At 47.5% G+C, this 21,102-nt stretch overlaps 1 protein-coding gene across 6 annotated transcripts in view; it reads right to left on the reverse strand.

Annotated features, from left to right (window-relative positions):
- The window catches only part of bahcc1a (BAH domain and coiled-coil containing 1a), a 54,152-nt gene that overhangs the window by 31,405 nt on the left and 1,645 nt on the right, over window positions 1-21,102 (reverse strand). For 3 of the 6 annotated variants that reach the window (XM_077619550.1, XM_077619546.1, XM_077619551.1), the window contains exon 4: window positions 11,232-11,550. In XM_077619550.1, the coding sequence (XP_077475676.1) occupies window positions 11,232-11,409 (178 nt within the window). In that variant the 5' untranslated portion in view covers window positions 11,410-11,550. Of the gene's footprint in view, window positions 1-11,231; window positions 11,551-12,243; window positions 12,548-13,298; window positions 13,667-21,102 lie in introns of those variants that run through there. The other 3 variants (XM_077619548.1, XM_077619547.1, XM_077619549.1) reach the window with 3 other exon arrangements.

Here is a 21,102-nt window from a genome sequence, read left to right on the forward strand (position 1 = left end):
CCTATCCGATGGGACGTACTCTCCGCTTTTCAGATCAGAAAAGTGGAACGCTGCTAGCAAATATTTGGTCAAATCCAAGTTCCGCTCGCGTGGCGCCGTTCAAACCATGTCGGCGTGGGTATATCCTCGTTTACGGACTAATGAGGCGACGTGGCTTACCGGGCCGGGGCACGGAACCCACGACCGACGACTCTACCACCGTGCGTCATTTCCGCTGGTTTCAGTCGTGACCTGACGTTTGGTCGCCGGACGTTTGGTCGCCGGACGTTTGGTCGCCCGGACGTTTGGTCGCCCGGGTGAAAATAATTTTGAGAGCTGGTTTCAACAGTAAACTCTGTCATGTTGTCCAACGTCCGGCCACCAAACGTCCAAGTACCGGTTTCAGTGGGTATAGAAGAGTCACAGCAGGAGAAAGAAAGAAAAAAGGAGAGATTTAAATCCACGCGGCGGCGCAAGTGCGCATATGGAGGTTAGCGTGACAGCGCGGCATAATTGGGCCACAAAGGGGAGCGGGTTAATTGACTTATTTGAGAAAGAGCCTGATTTCTATCAGCCGCTCCCATAATTATGGAAGCCTTCTGAGCTTTCATTAAGCCCCCCTCCCTGATTTATCTCGCAGTTGGCGCGCCAAGACTCCGCCCCCTCCCTCCGCTTTGAAGGAGGCGAAGGCCCGGCCGGCCGTGGCCTCGGCAGATTGATGGCGGCCGCCTGATATAGGAAGGTGCACGGAGACACAAAAACACGCCACCGTGGGTAAACGCGCGCAAACACGCGCACGCGAGGTTCGAGACAAGCGGGAACCTCGCCGCGTTAGCGCATCGACCCAAGCTATTAGCGGCAGAGCCGTAAATACGCGGCGAATACGACAAAGAAACGAGTTTTAGCCATATTTTTCGCAACAAATTTTTACTATATCGCCACTCTTGTCATGTTTAGCGCTTTGGTTGTGAGATCAAGGGTTGAAAGGACGAGATGACGCGCGTGGCTTTTCTCCGGGCACTCTGCCTTTTCGCCCACATCCCAAAAAAGGTGCACGGTAAGCCAATTGAAGTGGCTAAATTGCTAATGTGCTTGCGTCTAGCTTAGGACGGGGCCTGCCTCCTGCTAGCTTCAGCGCACCTGCGATCCTCATGAGGAGAAGCGCTGCAAAAAAGGAACCCATATTGAACTTTTTGACTATAGCAGGGGTCGGGAACCTTTTTGAAAGACAGCCATAAACAATTCCTATTTTCAAATGTAATTCCTTGAGAGCCATACCCACAATTTAAAAGTCAAAATACATGAAAATGTATTTTTTTTTGTCATTTTACCACTTTTAAAGTACAAAAAGTCTCTGGATTCTTCTAATCAATGAATATCAATGACAGAATGGATGCATAAGAAGAAGAAAAAATCAATGCCACAGTGCTGACGAGACGTTCCTATTGGTGCGTTCGGGACTAGGCTCTCTCACCGCCGGTTTCCATAATTTAGCTCTGAGCCATATGCACCCATCAAAAGAGCCACATGTGGCTCCCGAGCCATAGGTTCCCTACCCCTGGACTATACCTTAAGCGGGTGGACTCCTCCTTGCATGAAAAATGTGTGCATTTTCTAGTCATTACACCACTTTAAATGTACAAAAAGTCCATGGATTCTTTTGACAACATTGTTACGCCGTTGCTAATCAACGCGTACAAATGGCAGCATGCATTATCAGGAGTATAATGAAAAAATAAAAAATATTAAAGCGATGCTAGAGGAAATATTGCGCTCTCTATATTTGAGCTCACGGGTTAGCGGCGAGCCACCCATCAAAAGAGCCACATGTGGCTCCCGAGCTATAGGTTCCCGATTCCTGGTTTTTGTGCAAACAAGAAGCACGTGACCGCCATCAACTGATCGAATTGGCACCCACCTTGGTGGGATAGTTTTCCCAGCCCTGCATTTGGGGGTGATGGGGCGAGTTTAGTATGAGCAAGCCATTTGTGCCTTTCTAGCCCTTCTTTCTTAGGCTAATGGCGGCATATCGGATTGCAGTGGTCCGCCCCAAGTGGGTCGCGGCGGGCTCCGGGCATCTGTCATCGACCCCGACGGGATAAGCCGTATAGGAAATGCTTGGCTGCGTTTTCAAATGGGCTCCAGCAAAAAAAATGGTCTCATTTAGGCGCGTTGGCTTTTGGCATCAAGTAAATACTCCGTGGGGACCTTTACTCTTAAATAAAACAAATTGGATTTTTGGGGGGAGGGAAGGAGAGGAGACAATTATATCAGCCATCATTCCTGAGATAATGTGCACATGGACCACTCATTTTTGTGGTCTCTCTTTCTGGATTCGGGCCGTTTGCGGAGGTCAAGTTTTCCGGCTTTTAAAAGCGTCTTTGCCCGAATGGCGGACGGCGACGACGGCCCGCTCGGGGACGGTCGCCGGGCCGAAACCCGAGCTCCCGCTACTCCCGCTAGGGCCAACAGGGGCGGACTGACGGCGGTCCAAAAGGATTCAGGATCTGCTTTCATCCTGAATTGTGGCCATCTGCTCGCTCGGAAAGAAAATCCACGCGAGTGGACAAAAGTCTTTGGAATGACAGATGAGACATTAAAAAAAAAAAAGAAGAAAAAAATCGAATGGATCGTCAAAGCGGCGGCTCCGCTTTCTGAAAGGAGATCTGTCAAATGGGGGATACAAACTGCAAATACGCCTCATATCATCTTAACATTAGGAAAACAGAACATTTTAGGGCTATTTTTTATTTTAATTTTTGCACCACGCATGCACTGTAGCTCTTGCCGCTTCCTACACATCTTCATCCTCCTCCTCGTCCTCCTCCGCGCCGTTTTTGTTCAACTGTGTCTCCACGCGCAACGCTCCAATGTCAGTGCAAAATTGAGCAAAGACTTTTTTGGAGCAGGGAGCTAAAAGACCTTTCTCGTCACTAAAGAATCTACAGCCAAAAAGGCCTGCTAGAATCCTCCTTTAAATATTCCCTGACGGCTATCCGAGACCAAGGAGTCGCCGGCGGCAACCTGCACGCTTGATTTTTGCTCCGTCTAACCTCGTGTAGGAACAAAACAAAACCAAAAATGGCAAGTGACAGCGCCATTGACTAGTACATACATAGTACATAGGGTACCCGCGTCGGCACCCCCGCGCGCCGCCCACCTCCCTTCTCCCAGCATGCGTCAACGATTCCTCGTTGCGGCTAAGTAGCACGCGCCGCTATCGCGGAACGGGCGGGACGCGGCGTGACCGCCGCGTGAATGCGAGCGGGAAAAATATGCCAAAGCGTGGCCAGGTTCGCTCGTGCTGAAAGTTGAATGGCACAGCCATCCGCGTGGCGGCGGCGGATCTAAAAAGGCGAGCGGGCCCTCCGTTGGCCGTCACGTCACCCTTGGCGAGCCTCCCGGCCATGACGAGTGAGTGCTTCAAATTCTCGCCCCAGAGTAATTGCCCCGGCCGGCGCCGTTCGTTTTACATCGGCAGCCGACATTGGTTCATTCAACATGGATTGGTGGCACTCAAAGCTGAGCCTCCAGAATTGACATTTTTGTCAATGGCAGCCATTGTGTTCACTTGCCGTCACTTCCTTGTCATTTTAGGGTACTTACAGGTCACTTCCTGTACATTTTGGATCATTTCCTACGGGCTCTGGGCTCGCCGCTATTTCTTGGGTGGATTTGCCAACCCCGGGAGCCCGAAAGGACCCCCTAGCGGGGCCCCGGGTCGCAGGTTTGACTACCGTCTGCTTGAATACAAAGTGCTTCTTCTTGGTGTGGCGTGCCCGCTTAGGAAATAACAGGAGAGTGAAAGAATTGCAAAAATCTTGACAGACGGCCACTCGCTAACAAACAAAAGCCCTTTGGACGTTTAACCCTCGTCAAACCGACAACACGACCAAGGCAAAAAAGAAAAATCATTGGTGGGGGATGCTCCCTTCTGGTTTGGGGGAAGAAATGTGTTCCCGTCACACGCCACAAACAGAAAGCATTTCAACTCAAGCATATCTCCAAGACATATTTCGACGGCTAAAAAGCCAACATCCAGTTTTAACAATGATCCATTGAAGCGTGGTGTATCCGGTCCAATGCTACATCCTATCGGCAAAGTCCATAGAAAGAATTGATCTTGTCGCGTGACCAAACGGGTTATTAATAGCGATGTCTCCGCTTAATACTCAGTCCGGACGTCCCATTTGACTATTTTTGGAGTATCGGACACTATCGGATCCGAGCCGATTGCGCTGAGAAATGAAGAGTGACCGAGATTTGGGCCCTCCAAAGTATTATTGTTCAAATAGGGCCGGCGCCATTATTCCTCTGGGGGGCCCCCGGCTGACGAGAGCCACTCTGCTGCGTATCGGCCACCAAATCTGAGGATTACAACCCCCCCCTCCCTGCTTTGCCCCCGCCTCTTTAACGCCAGATACATTTTGGACAAGCTAATCCCTTACGCCGAGTAATTATTGTCTTGAGAAAGAAAGAAAAAAAAGAATTGCACTTTTAGTCACCAGCCAAACGATGGAAAAAAGTGTGATTTATAGTCCGCGAAATACGCTATAAAGCGTTCAAAGTTTTTATTCCGTGCTCATTATGGTTCCAGTTGCTAGTTATGCTATATAGTTTGTTCCGCCATCATTTCATGACGCCACGACCGTGCACGACATTTGACCTATTGACCCCTTCCGATCTTAAAATAATGCAAGATATCTGGCAATGAAGAAGCCGAGTTTCGGTGGGGTTCTCAATTGCACATTTGAAAAGATAAGAATCGTCACTTGCCATTTCAAAAATAGATGTGTCCCGCTAATTAGAACAAAAGCAGCTTGTGGAGCTGGCCGCGTCTCGTCGGCCCCGCGCCCTCCAGGGACGCCACATGCGTTAGCGCGTTTGACAAGCGCGCCGGCGAGCGGATGACGGCCCGCCGCACGGCACCCCCGTCGTTGGCCCTTGCCGCTCGTGAAAAGACGCGGTAAACTCAAACTGGCGACGCCAGAATTTCAAATCTAGTAACTGTTACATGAGAAATAATATACTCATAAAGGAAATAATATTTCAAGTTTTAAAGTGGTGGTAGCGCCTAAAGAAAAGCTCACTTTTATGACAATCATTAGCAAGGACTAGCTCAATTCTGACATTGGGACAAAATCCCATGCTTCAATGATAGCCCTACTTATGAATACTTCTACCAGTGGCGGGCCTTCAGGGCCTTCAAGGCCTTCTCTGCTGGCCTAAGAAATATCTGAATCATATATTCTATTTTGCCCATGAATACTTATGAAATAATTAGAAATGGTCTGTTAGCTTCCTTTCATTGCTTGTCCCCCTGGTTGCACTGCTTCCAGATGTGTCTTTTCATATTGAAGCATTTAACCAATCACATTTCAGCCATTATTTGTTGCCAGGGTCAGAAATCTGCCTCAAGACCTTCACAATCAGTTCTGCAGGCTCTGCTGCATTAAACAAACGTGGATAAGACTGTTGCTTTAACCAATCAGATTTCGAGTTGGTAACACCACAATGCCTTGTCGCATGCATAGGGATACGTCATCGCTTTCACCAACTATGAATGGCTAATGATTAGCCAGAGCTACCAAACTGTATCTGGAGCGAGCTGCACAAGCAAATATATTGTTGTGTTGATTTAAATCCATTTTCAAGACGGACTATGCCAGAAATACGACAGGACAGGCTCGACTTTCAGCATTAGCTTGGATGGCGATAGAAAAGAAGGAAGAAAGAAAGGAGGGTGGATATTGTGTACAGTTAAAAAGGATTTTTGGTGAGTAAAATATGGCTATATTCCGAAATAATATTTCAATTGTGAGCCCGGTTCTGATATCTGAAAAGCTCCAGTGTTTGTATTTAATCACTAAATGTTGCTAGGAAGTGGATTTTACCCCATTTAAGTTAAGAAGAGGATCGATGGGAACAAATTTGACATTATCGCCTTACAACACAACGAACGATAGCTTAGCTAGCCCTGTAGTGTGCATGCCAGGCCAGTAGGTGGCCATCTCAGAAGACACCTTTCCTCTCCTTGACAAAAGGCCCCAACGGAGGCTCCTTTTTTAATCGTCGGCCATCGACCCGGCGGCGACCCTCTGGCTTTTAAAAGGCGCGGGGTCGTAGGCGGCCATTTTGCTAATGCCTCCAAACACCTGTGTTTGTCTTTGAAGCGTCCTCAGAGCCACGGGATATGCCCGCAATGAGACCTTCCATAAAAGTCCCAGTAAAGTTATTTATTCCCCTTTGGTCCAGGAGGAGGGGGGGGCGTGTGGGGGGGTCTCTGGCTTTTGGGCAGACGGCCCGGACGACCTTTGAAGGGGGAAGCACCTCCGACGTAAAAAAAGCAGGAGAATGACGGGGACATCCTCCAGGAGAACAATAAAAGGGGTGGACGGGCCTGTTTTTTATCTTTAAGAGCAGCCGTAAAAAAAAAGAAGCCGGGGCCCGGCGACAATGGGCCGGGCAAGAGGGGACGCTGGCCCTGGGACGGGGGGACGGGGGCCCGGGCAGGTCGGCAGGAAGAGCAGCGAGGCCCTTCCTGCAAAGAAGCAAAAAAGGAAGATGGGGGAGATGCGGAGGAAGCGCGGGAGGACACCAACATGACCTCTGGCAGCTGCTTTGGCACCGGCGACCATTCGAAAAGAAAGACGAGCCCACGCCCCCCGCTAACGCCGCCCCCCCCGCCCGCGCCGCCATAAAGGCCAGAGCCAAGTGCAAACGCCTCTCAACGCCCACCCCCGGTCAATAAAGGATAGGAGGTAGCGACGGTTCCCCTTTGCGCTCTCAATTCAAGCCTGTGAAATGACTTTACAGCTGGCAACATTGGTAAAAGAGCGCCGTTGCCATTGCCATTGCCATTGCGATTGCGAGCCACCGTAAAGCGGCCACATGGCGCGCGCTTGGCCTCAAATGCCTCCTAAAAAGCAAAAATGAACTAACAACATGGCTTTTGCGGTTTCTGGTTGTTTTCTTTCTTTATTAATCTATTTATCTATTTTGCAACAAACCTCACTCACTCACTTTGTCATACGATCTGGTTTGGGAATATTTTCAAAGTCCAAATCTCCTCTTTTTCTGCTTTCTTGGCTGAAAAGTAGGACTGACAAAAAATGGACTATTTTTTTTCATATTGATACAATATATATATATATTTTTTTTTTGCTTGGTTTATATTTTCGATTTGATCTGGAAGAATCTTCTATTGAAAATGTCAGAAACTAGAACCGGTCTTGATCATTAAACGTGGCTCGCACAAGAAGCTTGAAAAGCATTCTGCTGCACTTCTCAGATTTAACACCAGATGGCGGTAGTCACCATTATCGCAAATAAAGTAAATAAACAAACTAAAAATTGGATTTTTAAACCCCTGACTAAATCCACCTCACGATGCAACTTAACCAACTAAAGAATATGAGATGAATTTTCCGAGCAACTCCAATGGAAAAATTGCCAAAAGCGACTGCCGTATTTCACGGACTATAAGTCGTGCGTATAAATATATTTTTTTCTCTCTTTCTAACCACTAACAGCCAGTTAAGTTGTATTTTTTTAGACCACCTGAAAAACTGTTGAAAAAATGTTAGTAAAGCCAGTCCTCCATTTTATTATCGTGACTTACATTTTTTTTAGTTTTTTTTTTTTTACAATGTGTAGGACCTCGACCAGCGCGACTCCGTCGCAAAAATACGGAATGATCGCTAGCTGCAGCTCAAACGGATCCGACATCTAGCATCGTCAATGGCCAGGCAAAAACAGCGACGTTAGCACTGAGCGCTCGATAGCGGCGACGCCTCCTTTTTCTCCGTCGACCTTGAAATATTCATGGCGTCCATGAAATATTGATGGCAGTCGGTCCCAGCGGGATCCGGCGCGCTCGGCAAACAAGATACTCGGCGCGGCTAACGTGGCCGGCGTAAAAGACCTGGGATGCCGACGTTCAAGACAAACAACCAAGCCGTGGGGGGGTGAAAAAAAAAAAAAAAGCCGTTGTCGCGTCAACGATTGCGTTTCGGCGCCAATGACGGCGATAGACGTCCAAAGCTCAACTCCAGAGTAGCAGGACACGACACGGACGACAGCACAAGTCTTCTATCACGACACAAAAATGATCGATTTGTGCGTCTGCGGATCAATCAATGCTACATCGTCCGTATTTTCTGGACTATAAGTTGCAGTTTTTTTTATTTATAGTTTGCACTTTGTCTGTGAAATTGTTAACACACAATCATGGCATTTCACGTGTTATTTTTGCAAAGTAACGCAAGGGGGCGCTCTATCCCGCGATGATCATTTCAACCTTGGCGACAGCTGGACTTTTGGCGAACCTAGCCAAATCCCCTATAACAACTGAAAAGGGCTTAACAAAAATATTTAATCCCTACTTTTTGTTTGTTAAAAAAATCTATTCAGCCTGTTGTGGCCTCTATTTCATTTGATTTTTTTTAATGCCTTTCGAGAAAACATGTTTGTTTTGGATTTTCAATTTTGATCCAATAAAATTCCCCTCAAATGTGTTTAAAAAAAAATTAAAATCACATATCGCTTCGACATATTAGGATCCAAAAGATATAGGTGGCGAACACGCGGCTCTCGAGCCACATGCGGCTCTTTGCTTCCTATCACATTTTGCATATACGGTGTCGCTTTCCCTCATTCATGGTTTTCCTTATTTTTATTAAAACAAACTCAAATTCATCAGGGCACATTAAAGTTTTTCAACATGGCCTTCAATATGTATTTAAGAAATGTTGACCTATGCTGGCTTTAGCGCGGAGAGAAGAAATGCCTCCATTTTTCTTGGCGCTTTCCAAGGATTTCACCTTAAACGGATTTGCTCCCTTCCAATTTCTAAAGAAGAAACGGCGGCCAATCCAAGCCGTTTTGCGAGGCTCGACGTGCGGGGGGAAAAAAAAAAGATCGACGCGCTTCCCTCCGGTCACGCCCAAAAGTGACGAGAGCGCCGAGAACAATAAGCCACCTGTGCTGCCGTGGCATTTGCGCTCTTAAAACCGTCTCAGAACGCCGGCACAAAGGAAATTTGCTCCATCCGTCCGTCCATGTGTCCGTGTGCGCGCGCGTGTCTGAAAAGCAAACGGCAAGCGAGCGATAGAAGGCTAATAAATTGACGACATTCCACGCCAGCGACGTCCCAGATGCCAGAAAATTAAGAAAAAATGGGACTCCATCACGTCACTCGCAGAATCCCTACCAAAACATCCACGTATGTATTTATTTTGAAGTCATTGGCGGCGACGGACGCTCAATTCCGTCGGACTGAGCTCGGGGTCGGGGTCGGCCGCCGCCAAAGTCCAGACGTCTGTCGGCGTCAATGGCAAAATGTTCAATGAAAAGGGATTGGATGGATGGAACCGTCAATGGCGGTCAAAGAGTTAAAAGCATCAAATAATGATGGTGCAAAAAAAAAGAAATGTGCAGTACTATTCTATATTTTAACAAAAAAAATTCCAGCAACAGCAAAATCGAAAATCACAAGATCCCGTCGCATTATTTCAACATATACATTATTATTCATAAATAGACGCTAGTGAACCAAATTCGGCAGAACAAAGAGAGCATAAAAATCAAGAAAATCACTCATTACGAGAGCTCCATTTATCAACAGGACTATTAAATTGATTTATGAGAAACAGTAACATGTTGCCAATGGAGGGTGCCCCCCCGCTGGGTGCCCGTAGTCAGGCTCCAGCACCCCCCGCCCCCGCCACTCGAAGGACAAGCGGTTTGCAAAAAATAAATGAACTTCTTTGTGGCGCAATGACTGATTTGGGGGAACAAATCAAATAAAAAAGCTAACAAGCCTCATATGGCTTGAATATTGGATCCCTTTCATCCGATTGGGAAAACCAGAACTATTTTTATCGGTATCGGCAGATCCCCAAAATGGCGTGCCAAAATAGGCTGAGGGGACCTTTGTGGGAGGAGCCTTGCGGGTGCTTGCCATGCCATCAAGAGGAAGCCCCCAAAAAACAGCCAAGGCCTAAAACTAAACCACAAATGCTACACAAACATCGGGGCTCACCTGGCGAGGGGGGCGGGACAAAAGTCTGGCATTTTAGCATTCCGCCATTTCCATTTTTGGATGGAGTGCAAAATGCCACTACTTTAGAAATGATGAATTAGCTAGCGCCGCTTCCCCAACCAACGTAAACACTCCCGAGTCACTTGTCAAAGCTGGCGCGTGCACCGTCAACGCATTTGCACCCGATGCTTTGAAGGCCAACTCCGGAGGGGGGCCGGGGGGGCACCCAGACCCCGACACCCCTCCCTACCCCACCCATTGGCGCACTGCACTACAGTAATCCCTGGAATATCGCGCTCAATGTAGACCAGACACAAATATGGACCAAAATGCAACGAAGGGAAATCCCTTTTTCAATCCCATTCGTTCACAAATAACACACCAACAGAGCTAATATGCTAGTTGAATAGCCAGGTCGTTCAATTCCCAATTCACTCAAATAAAATGGAGATATTTACATGACCGGAGAAAAGCCACCGCGTCGTTCGTCCCCACGTTCACGCGATCGGTATGAAAATATCACAATATCGTCTCCTGAATCTTTGCTACGATCCAACGTGGGTGGCAGAATGTTTTAAAAACAGTTTTTTTTTTTAAAGCCGTAAATGATAATGACAAGAATGAAGGCCTTGAAAGGTTATTACATGGAATTTTTACGAGCTATTCCTTTTTACTTTTGCGTTGAAAGGTTTATCGGCCCGAGTTGGCGGCGGCGGCAACGGCGGCGACCGCCACGTCCGGCCGATTTACGGCAATTACACACGAGACTTTACGATACGGCCCTCGGCGTCAATGTGGGCAACGGCGTCAAATTCCGGTTCCGGGTGCAATTCCCGGCCCTCGTAAAGTGCGGTCCGCCATCGCTCTTGAAAAAGTATTGAGGGGCGATAAAAGAAAATTGCAAAAATAAAAGCTGTTAAAAAAGGGGGGATTGCATTTCATTTACCGGGGATTCCATTTGTTTTTGGCGCCCAAAGTTGCCCGCTTAGCTTTTAAAAAGCCCTTTAAAAACAAAAAAATGGGACATTTGACTTGCAAAATGACACGGCGACGTCATCAAAGCTGCACGCTGAATATTACGGACCCTCCCCCTCAAACCATCATGATTGACAACCTTCAGTTTGAGCAATCAAAGCATCAACAAGCACAAAGCGGGCCACGTCGCTCACGGATACACACACGTCGGACTCGAACCCGCGGTCGGACTGACCTGAGTGTGGAGCCATGGGGATGTGCGACGGGTAGTACTTCCCCGCCGGGAAGTGTCCGGCGTGCTGCACGGAGCCGTGTCCAGAGGGGGCCCGGTGCACCAGGCCGCCGCGCTCTGACAGGAGGTGGGCCGCGGCCGCCGTCGTCGCCGGCGGAGCCGCTAAATCCCGCCCTTCCATTCCGGGGAACGTCCGGTAATCCGCGATCCGGGGGGAAATCAAACGCGGCCCATGGAGTAATCCTCTCCCGCGGGTGGACGTCTCGCATTCAGTCGGTCGCCGGCTTCGGGGGGCGGGAAGCTTCGCCGGCGATCATCTTTTCTGGCCCCAGAAAAAAAAAGAGGAAAAAAAATTCAATACAATGAACCACATACATCAATCGCTTTGTTGAATTTCCTAAAAAAAAAAAAATCGGCTCACTCCTACTTCTAGCCGTCCGCTGGCCCAACGCGCACAATTTCAGGCAAACACACTCGGTCGGCTCGGCGCCCCTCCGTCCTATTGTCTATCCTTTCCCCCCTTTTGCAGCACTAAAGACTCGCTCCCCTGCGCCGCAGCCATTCAAACGGACCACCTCTAATGATGAAAATTAAACCCCCCAAAATATAAATATCACGTGAAAGGAGGCTGCGTGACACTTAAATTCAAAGCAGCAGTCACCGTGAGTGTGTTTGTGTGCATCCATGAGCGCACACGACCTATTTGGTGTACGTTTATGTTTCATTTTGGTCAACGTGGCACAAGGCGAACGTCCAATTTGGGCCACATTGATCCGAGTGAAAATGACACCGTCAACTTTGCCCGCTGCTGCACTGAATTAAATCAGAAAAATGGAAATATCCCTTGTCATGCAAGTGGCCCTGAGCACACAGTGTGTGTGTGTGTGTGTGTGTGTTTGTGTGCATGTGTGTGTGTGCGCGCACCATCTAGCCCAGGCATCACACACACTCTCACACACACACGCGCCCAAAGCAGTATTGTGCTTGATTTCAAACAATAAAAAAAATGTCCCACCTCGTCGAAAACGTGACCGAATGCAACGTAGCGAGCTACCGTGCAAGCACGCGTGGCTTCGACGTGGTAAAGAGGGAGAAAATGGCTCCTGCAATCATGACAGCTGAGATTGTAATGGAGGTGGAGAAGGGAGAACCGGAGGAAGGGAGGAAGAGGGGAAGGGAGGGGGGCACTCGTGGAGGCGAATGGCCGCCCGTCAGCTGCCTTTGTCTCGGCTTCGCGTGCAGCTTCGGGCCGCCAAGCCGGAGCTTCCAAACGTGGCGTCACCGACCCACAAAAATACACGGCGTAGAGGCCTCCAATGTACAATTCATCCCCCATTTTACTGCTTGGGCTTCGGCTAAAATGGACAACGCACGTCGGAAACGCTGGAAATTGTTTCAGCGCGACCAAAATCGTCGATGCCGTTTGACGTCATTCATTTAATCGTCGAAAATGTTAAAAGGCCAGCGAAAAAGAAACGGGAAATATAGTCAATTGTGTGGTCGTTTGGGCTTTATTATTATTTTTTTGGTTGGTCGGGTGGCGCTTGGGAAGAGGGGGACCTTCGTGACAAAGCCGGCCGAGAGGGAGTGCGCCTCGGCCGGGGAGAGAAGGCAGCAGACCTCGCTGTCTGCCTGCTCTCCTCACCACCAAAAAGGGGCTTTTTGTTCGCTTTTTTCCACACATTTAAATCTCTTAATTATACGCGCCAACATTTGGGGCATTTCTTAAACAAAATAACGTTCATAAACGCATTACATTTAGAAACAAAACATACACCAATACCCCAATAATTCAATGTCCCCATAATTGCACCCCGTGATAACTTGAATGAATTGCATGATCTTAATCGTGACGGATTACAATTTAAAAGGTGGGAAATTTCCAGATCGCTGCACCAATTCAAACATTTTCCCCCTGTTTATTTGAGATGATTTTTGCAGGACACTCGCATTTTCAGCCTTTTAAAACGACCCTCTTGCAGAGTAAAACAACAACAATCAGGCGCTGTATTTTCCTAGCTAAAAGCATCGGGTTTAGCCAAAATAAATAGGTGAAAAGGGCCGACTTACTGCCATGTAAAATTCCTGCATAAGAATGAATTAAAATCGCACCAGAGGCTGGAAGGAAGACTGCGACGCCCATTTGAAGTCACTCAGAGCGGCCGAGCGGAGGAGGCAGCCTTGCCGTTGCCGAGCGGTTGCGGTACGTCCATGAGAGTCGTTCGGGATTCGGCATACGGCTTCGGGGGACCTGGACCGGACCGGACTGGGTTAGGCTAGCCGAGGCTGGGACGCTTCCGGCCTGTCTCGCTGTCTCGCTAGCTCGCTGGCTCGTTGGCTGGCTCTCGCCTCCGACCTTCCAAGCGGCGTTTTTCTCTCCCGGTGAAACTGCGTGCCTGGCGCCCGCGCGCAGGGTAAACACGAACCGCCATTGGCCGGATAGGCTGCATGCTAATGAGCAAGGAGGCTCGCCATTGGCTGTCGGCGCCGGCCAATCACGCGTCTGCGGGCCCGCCCTCCGCCGAGGGGAGCGGCGGATTTAAAGCGACCGATGCTTTTGTCCCGCAACCGAGCTAGCTCTGTCGGCGGGCGGGCGGGCGGCCTGCTCGCGAAACCGTCCGCCAACACGCTCACTTTTAACCGCACGTGTGCTTTTTTTGCCTTCGCTTTATACGTCAAATCATCCTTCCTTACCCAAATTACAGGCCTTTCATTCATCCCAGCCCCCCTCAAAACACTCACAAATGTCTCTAGCATGACATTCGTTCGCCTTTCGCCTTATCCTCAGGAGGGTCACGCATGTTTTTGGAATGAGCCAAAAGTGGCATATTCTAAATAAATAAATACATAATACATGCTAAGAAAACGTCACACCAGCTCAGTGAAGTCTCAATTAGCCATTTTTTGAACCTGTAAATTTGTTGTCTTTTCTTCTGCATGATTGAGGTCAAGTAGGTTTGAGGTTAAAGGTCAAGCTAGTTTACTACATCAAGCATTATGCTAGCAGACATTAATAAAATAGAAGTTATTTGGTTTGATAAAATACAAGGTCTAGCTCTTTTTGATTTACATTAAACGTCATCACATAACATGCATGTCACTGATTTAGTACGTTTGTTTTGATATTAAAGATTGAGATGGTGTGGGGACAGACCAATCATTTTTCCTCCTTTCAACTGTCATGAAAAGTGAAACCTTCTGCTCCCCGCCCTCTTTAACAAAAGCAATTGTATCACTGATCAAAATTTGTCTTACGTAGATGCGGCTAAGCTACTCAAGGGCACGTTTCATCTGGTAGTCACGAAACCTGGATGGTTTACATAACAATGGTGGTCTGGAGCCTGAAAACATCAACAATTAAGATCTCATCAAGGGTGCATTAGCATTTCTTTGTCACCGCTGAAAACGGGGCTGTTAAGTCCATCACATTCAAATCTCCGGTGATGACATCACCAATGACCTTTCTTAGTCTTATAACACATTTTAAACCTAGTTCATGTGACCGGTCCCCAGAAATTGGGACTATGCTAATCTTCTGTACAGTCCTATGCAATAATGGGAGAAAAAAATCAATCGCATCATAAATGAATCTTCTCTGAGCAGACATTTGCCGTATTATCGTCAAGGGCCAAAAATTAGAAGGCTTCAGAGGAATTTTTTTTTGCGAACCTCCTTAAAAACAAATCAACGTTCACACAAATCGATCCGCCGTCGTTTCCTTGACTGCCTTGACCATTAGGTGGCGTGTTTTTATCGTCCGAAGCAGATTTGACCAAGGAAAGAAGCGTACCGCATCGCCACATAGAACAATAATCGTGTTTTCATTCTTCCCTCTTCATCCATTTTACAGAATCCCAGTAACTCACAATTAATAGAGGGCAGCGAGAAAAGTCTACAGGAAAAAAAATGTCTGCACTGGAGAGGGATCTTCCGTTCTTTTCCGTCTGAGAGCGAACGCGGCGTTTGTAAGTTGAATTGAGTTGTGGCGGCGAGCCTAAGGCGAGCGATTGGCCGTTCCAATCAATGAGCGCCATTACAGCGGAGCGTCGTTGCTTGTTTTGGCCAGGCGTCGTACGTGCTCGCCGCTCGCCGGCGGGCTGGCGGCGGTGTTTACGTCCCGTTTTACTGGACTTTTATAGAGGGCGCTTACAATTGGGCCGCATTTTAAAAGGCGCATTTACTGCGCGTAGGTAGCAATCGCCCTTGGCTAAATCAAGCAAAACCAGATGCATTTCCTTCCATTAAAAGCCTTCTTTTACTTGCGTTCATAAAAGCGCAGGGAAAAGTCTTTCTCTGCACCTCTGCTTGTAGTCAATGGAGCCCTTCTCGATTGATTTTTGGAGACGCGGCGCTAAGCCGGAGACTCGCGTCAGGCCACATCAGCGCCAATGGGATTCAACGTCAAATATGTTGGGTTTTTTTTTTTACAAATGGTTGCTGTTCAACTCAAACCGTGACAAATATGAGGCGATACGCTTTCATTTGAACACGTTCTCTGCAATTGAGACGGTTTCAGAAACACTATATTTTATGAGAAATTTCCTTTTGGAAACATCTGAGAAATATTCTTTTTAATTATTCTATTTTTTTGCTGTGAACATACATCTGCTGATGCATCTTCAGCGATGGTCCTGAGATATTAGGGTGTTTTAACATCAGACAACCAGGTGACCCCATGCAATCAATGACCTTATTATCATTTTTTTTTATTGATTGCCATTGTTCACTTTTGGGAACGGTTGCCAGACAAGTACATTTATAATGAATCAATACTTTTCCAATTAACATATGTAAAAGATTCATACACTGCTGGATGGAAAAATGGATATGTGATGACGCAACTGTCTGTATTTTAGGTCAAATTTTGGTTGAGGCATCTAATTTTGAAAACAAAAGTTGTATGAACCACAAGATGTGTTTCTTTTTTTCATTTATTATGATAGTATTTTTTTTATTGTGTCGAATGAATCATCTTTGATTGCACCTGCTTGAGTTTATTATCGCATGACTCTTTCCAAACCGCAGCGCTCGCGCGTGTGTCCGCGCCGCTGATTGGCTGGCGCTCCTCCATCGTATTGTCAGTCAACGGAGTGTAAACAAGCCTCTGATTGGCTGTCGGCCAGTCCGCATTGGACCGTCTGCGAAAAAAAAGGGCAATAACTGTCCCGGCGGTTTCAAGGCGACCCTGGTGTAGATGATGAAAGGAGATAAGATGGGGCGGTTTCAAGGCGACCCCCCTGGCTTTCGCCCCCGCCCCTTCACGGAGGAGCGGGAGGCCGTGAGCGGGAAGACCCCCATAAGTCCTCTCTTCCGCCGGCGACCGTTAGCCACCGTCGGCGTCGAACTAAACGAGTTAAACGTGAATCGAAGGGAGCCGAGGGAACGCCGAGAAGAACCGGAACAATAACGGACTTCTTTTCTTTTGCCTTTTTTCCCCCACCAAAGACAAAGTGGCGAGGGGCGGGCGGAAGGAAATAAGGAAGAAAGGAAGAAGCACCGGGGCTCCTTTGCTTTTTGGTCGCAGTCGACTGACGGACGACTTCGGGCGAGCCACGGCCGTTGCCCTGTTCTATTTTCTCTATTTTTGTAACGTAGGCGTACGGGCTGTTAAAATTTCAATGATATCAAAAGAAATAGGTCGTTTGTTTATGCAGCATTTTCGCCACTGAATTTTGGGAAGGAGTCGAATCTCTATCTCAATATTGTTTCCCTGTTTTATTATCACCCCATTAAAAATATTAACTGTTGTTTTAGCAATATTTTTTTACGAATGATAAATTCATCTATTGGTTTTACATGAGTACCGCCAAATTTCTGCCATTTTACTTTAATTCGAGATATACAAAATGTATTACTGACCATAACATGTTTTAAGTGAAGTCTGAAAAACAAACAATTTAATGCTGATCATTTTTTTTAAAATATTACATTTAAAAAGGCATCTCGTAGTTTTGCTTGATCTGTATTCATGTTAAAGTATAAATGTAGCTACAATTCTGCATAAAAGTACCAATGTATAATTGCCATTATTGGACTATAAACCTGCCACACGATTAGACGTCTATTTTAGTCAATGTCATAGAAATAGTTCATCATTTTGCATGATCCTACTGTAAAAATAATCAACAACACGTCTTTATATTCATCAATGAAATGCATGCTGATCAAAGCTTGTTTTGGATGGCTCAAGTGTTGATGATTGACAGCTGCTTTCCAAATCCCGCCCATCTTTAGGACAAAAGCGGGCATCTTTTTGCCTCCAATGTCCTCAATAAATAAAAAGTGGGACGTCCCGGTAGACATTTGGAGTCACAATGGGGTTTAGAATAATAATAATAATATTTGTAATCCCCCCCTACCCTGCCACCCAAATAAAAAAAACGGATTAGTCGTTAAGAGCGCAAAAGCGCTGGCTGACATTTTGTGGATCAAGGCTTTCGCTTTCATTAAACACACACACACACACACGCACACACACACGCACACACACACACACACACACACACACACACACACACACACACACAGATTTCAATTTTGTTGACTGGAGCTCAGAGTGAAAACATTGAGATCCCTTTGTGGAAATTCCTCATAAAGCAATGGGAAATGATCCAAAATGTACAAGGAGTGACCAGTGAGTAGCCTAAAATGACAATGAAATAAGAAAAAAATGGAGTGGGTGCCTGCCACTGACAAGGAAAGATGTCCAATTCACTTAAACGCAGGCCAAAGAAGGGAGTTTGGCGCTGGCCCCATTAAGCCTCATTAATCAGCGGCGGACTAACGACGGAAGGAGGAGGAGCCATTCGCCGGCGGCCGGAGACGTGACTGACGGCGATGAAAGACTTCTCAGGAAAAGGAACATTAGGAACGATACATCAGAATTATTTCCGTCCATTTTTGCTCACTCGTTCATTCGCATCAGCTTGATTTTTCACTTTGTCGTAACGTGCGCTCACGCGGCCCTCGCCGTCCAAACGCATGGGACGAATAGCGCCGTCAATGGCAATGGAAATGAGCGTCCGCCGCCAGTCGAAGCCAATTGGACGCTTATCGCCGTCAAAGGCGGGCCTTGCGCCATTTAACGAGAGCGCTCGACGGATTTTAGTGGATGTCAGAAAGACGGCGTGATTCTGTCTAGGCTAGCTTTTTTTCCTCAAGAAATGCCGTATGTAATTAAAAGAGGATGTTTATTAATTACGGCTCAAGTCGTCGCCTAATTAGTGCTACATTTCATTATTGTGTGTGAGCGAGTGGAGGGGCACAGGCTTTTTTGGGGGGGGAAGACTTTCTATTAGTATTTCGCCGTACCGCTTATTTGCGCAAGGGTCACCTGGGGTGCTGGAGTCCAGCCCCGCCAACTATGGGCAGTAGGGTTGCCAGCCAATCGCGGAGCATCATCAACCAATTGCTCGTAGCTAGGGAGCATTTAGCATGCCGTTAGCCTAGCTGTGGTGTTTTGGGGAAAGCAAAATAGGAAGAGGGGAACCCTCCGTGAACCTTCCATCCAAAGCAGATGCGTGGTTTGCCCGTCCGTCCCAAATCGGTAGCTGATCAGAAGCAGGTGGGTCGGAGCGCCACGTGTTTTCCATTTGCGCCTTCAATGAGATCCAAATGTGTCCGCCGACGGACGGGGGAGGGGCTTGCCAAAGGCCGCGATATCCCAAAGAAAAAGACGACGGGCTGGGGCCGACAGCCGCCGTCTTAAAAGGAAAACCGTGTTTTAAAATGTTTAAATCAATGTAGTGTTACAAGGTCTACTTTTTTTAATCGTTCGACTTTACATTGAGTGGTCGCAGTATGCTTTGGGTTTGGGAAACTTAGCGGAGGGGTGGTTAACGGCTTAAGCGAGTTGCTCCATCTAGCGTTTAGGCTAAGAAGTGCGACGTACTGTCAGCTGAACTCGAGCTTCTTGTGGGAGGGGGTCTTATTCCTCCATTTTCATCATTTGTCACATGCGGACAGACCCATACGCGCCATGACGTCAAGGCCGAGCGCCGCGGGGAAAGGGTCGGCGCCGTCGACCCGCTAACGACTTTCAAATAAATGGTTTTGTTGGCCTACGAAAACATGCACGCTAGGCTAATTGCAGGCTAATTTCTCCCTGGGTAGGAGCGATGGCTTGTGTGACCAATTTGGGTTCCAGGATAGGCTCCGCCCCGACGGAGAGCCGAAAACATTCTGGCCGAGGAACCGCTTTTTAGGTGACCTTCTCGCCCCTGTTTTTCAGCGGGAATGCGGCCCCGCGGCTTTTTTCTTCCACTGTCTGATTCGTGCACGCCGACCTATCGAGCTCGCCTGGGGGGGGCAAACGTCCGGCCCCATAACATCCTTCACACTCCCGTACACACCGCGTTGACTTTTGTTTGGGTGGAGGGGTCATCGTTCGCTCCCTGCCAAACTAAATACACGGAGGGGGTCCTGGACGGCTAATTTTGTGCCCTGGGCCAAAGGGGTTAAAAAGTTAGGGGGGGTTGTGAGAAAACAGGTTCGCTACGTGGATGGATGTTCTGGCCTTTGAGAAGAGATGAAAATCTGAAGCCGGAGGACGGCAACAGAAAGAAAAAAGACGCCATTAACCCCTATGTGTTTGTTTGTTTCTTTCCTTTTGGGTTTGTAGTAAAAATTCAGCAATGTATGCGCATATGTAGACCCTTCATTTCAAGGACACTTCATTTCACGGATTTGTGCAATTCATCACTTTCATATCTATGCGCCGCATACAAAGGGTCTCCGTCTCTATATGTGCATGTTTTGGGGGAAATCAGATTAGGAATAAATATCTTCAAAAACACACAATTTTCCTGAATTGGTTTCGGCTGAGTCTGCTGCCATCTACTGGGATTGCTGAGAACTTATTTTCATCTCTTTTCAATTGATTTTTGCCAAGTCTACTTGCATTAGTACAAGATCAAATTTTAGCAAGAATTTTCAAAATAAATGGTGTTTATTCTCATTGTACCACTCCTCCGATGGGAACACCTGGCGCGCAAGAATAATGACGTCTCCGCTGCGGCGAATCAGAGAAAGGCCTGGCGCTCGCCCGATTCCCGCGGGTTCATTCGTCATGGCTAATTTAGCATCCGTCCGCCTAATGGGGGGCCGGCCGCCAGGGGGGTCGGGTCGTGCTAACACACCCGCTCCGTTATCGTGCCGGGGTGACGGGGCTGCGTGCCGTCCTAATTAAACAAGACTTGCCTTACGCGCGGGTCAGAGCTCGCTAATGAGGCTCCTTCGTTACGACGGGAGCGAGGATCCAAATAGTGGCTGCTTCCAATTAGGACGCTCTGTCGTTTTTTTCATACCTATTGGTCATATACGGTGTATAACGGGCGGGGCGCGTCTTTGCGGTGACGGATTTCTTCCCCGTGTTTCGCAATTAGCGTCGCCTGAAAAGGTTTTCAGTTCCGTCGTGATCGGAATTTGATTCGTTAGAACGAGGAGGGTCGGCAGCCCGGAATTAGATGCTCAAAGGCTTTGTCTTATTTGAGCAACGTATATATTTGGCTTGGGTGATGATTAATCACCCCCGTCCTCGGCTGGTATCGGGACATCTAGTGGCCGTTCTGCATCATTGACTTTGGAAGGAGGAGCATTGCCACCACTAATTTGTACTATTTCATTATAAGAACGCCGAGATTTTTTTTTTGGTCTATACAAAGCCTGGCAATTTTAGAGCTTTCCACGAAACAATACAGAAATAGGAAAAATGAAAAGACTTTTATTTTTGAAGTGATTTACAAGAAGACGCCAAGCCGACCTACAGCACTAAATGCCAGAAATAGAAGAGTTTGAAAAAGGCTCTTCCGCTCTTTCTTGACTAAATACCAAACGGAGCAAATTGACCAGGAGGAATGCATCGCGAGGAGGAAAG

Source organism: Stigmatopora argus, chromosome 14, assembly GCF_051989625.1.
Source record: "Stigmatopora argus isolate UIUO_Sarg chromosome 14, RoL_Sarg_1.0, whole genome shotgun sequence".
Classification (NCBI taxonomy): Eukaryota; Metazoa; Chordata; class Actinopteri; order Syngnathiformes; family Syngnathidae; genus Stigmatopora; species Stigmatopora argus.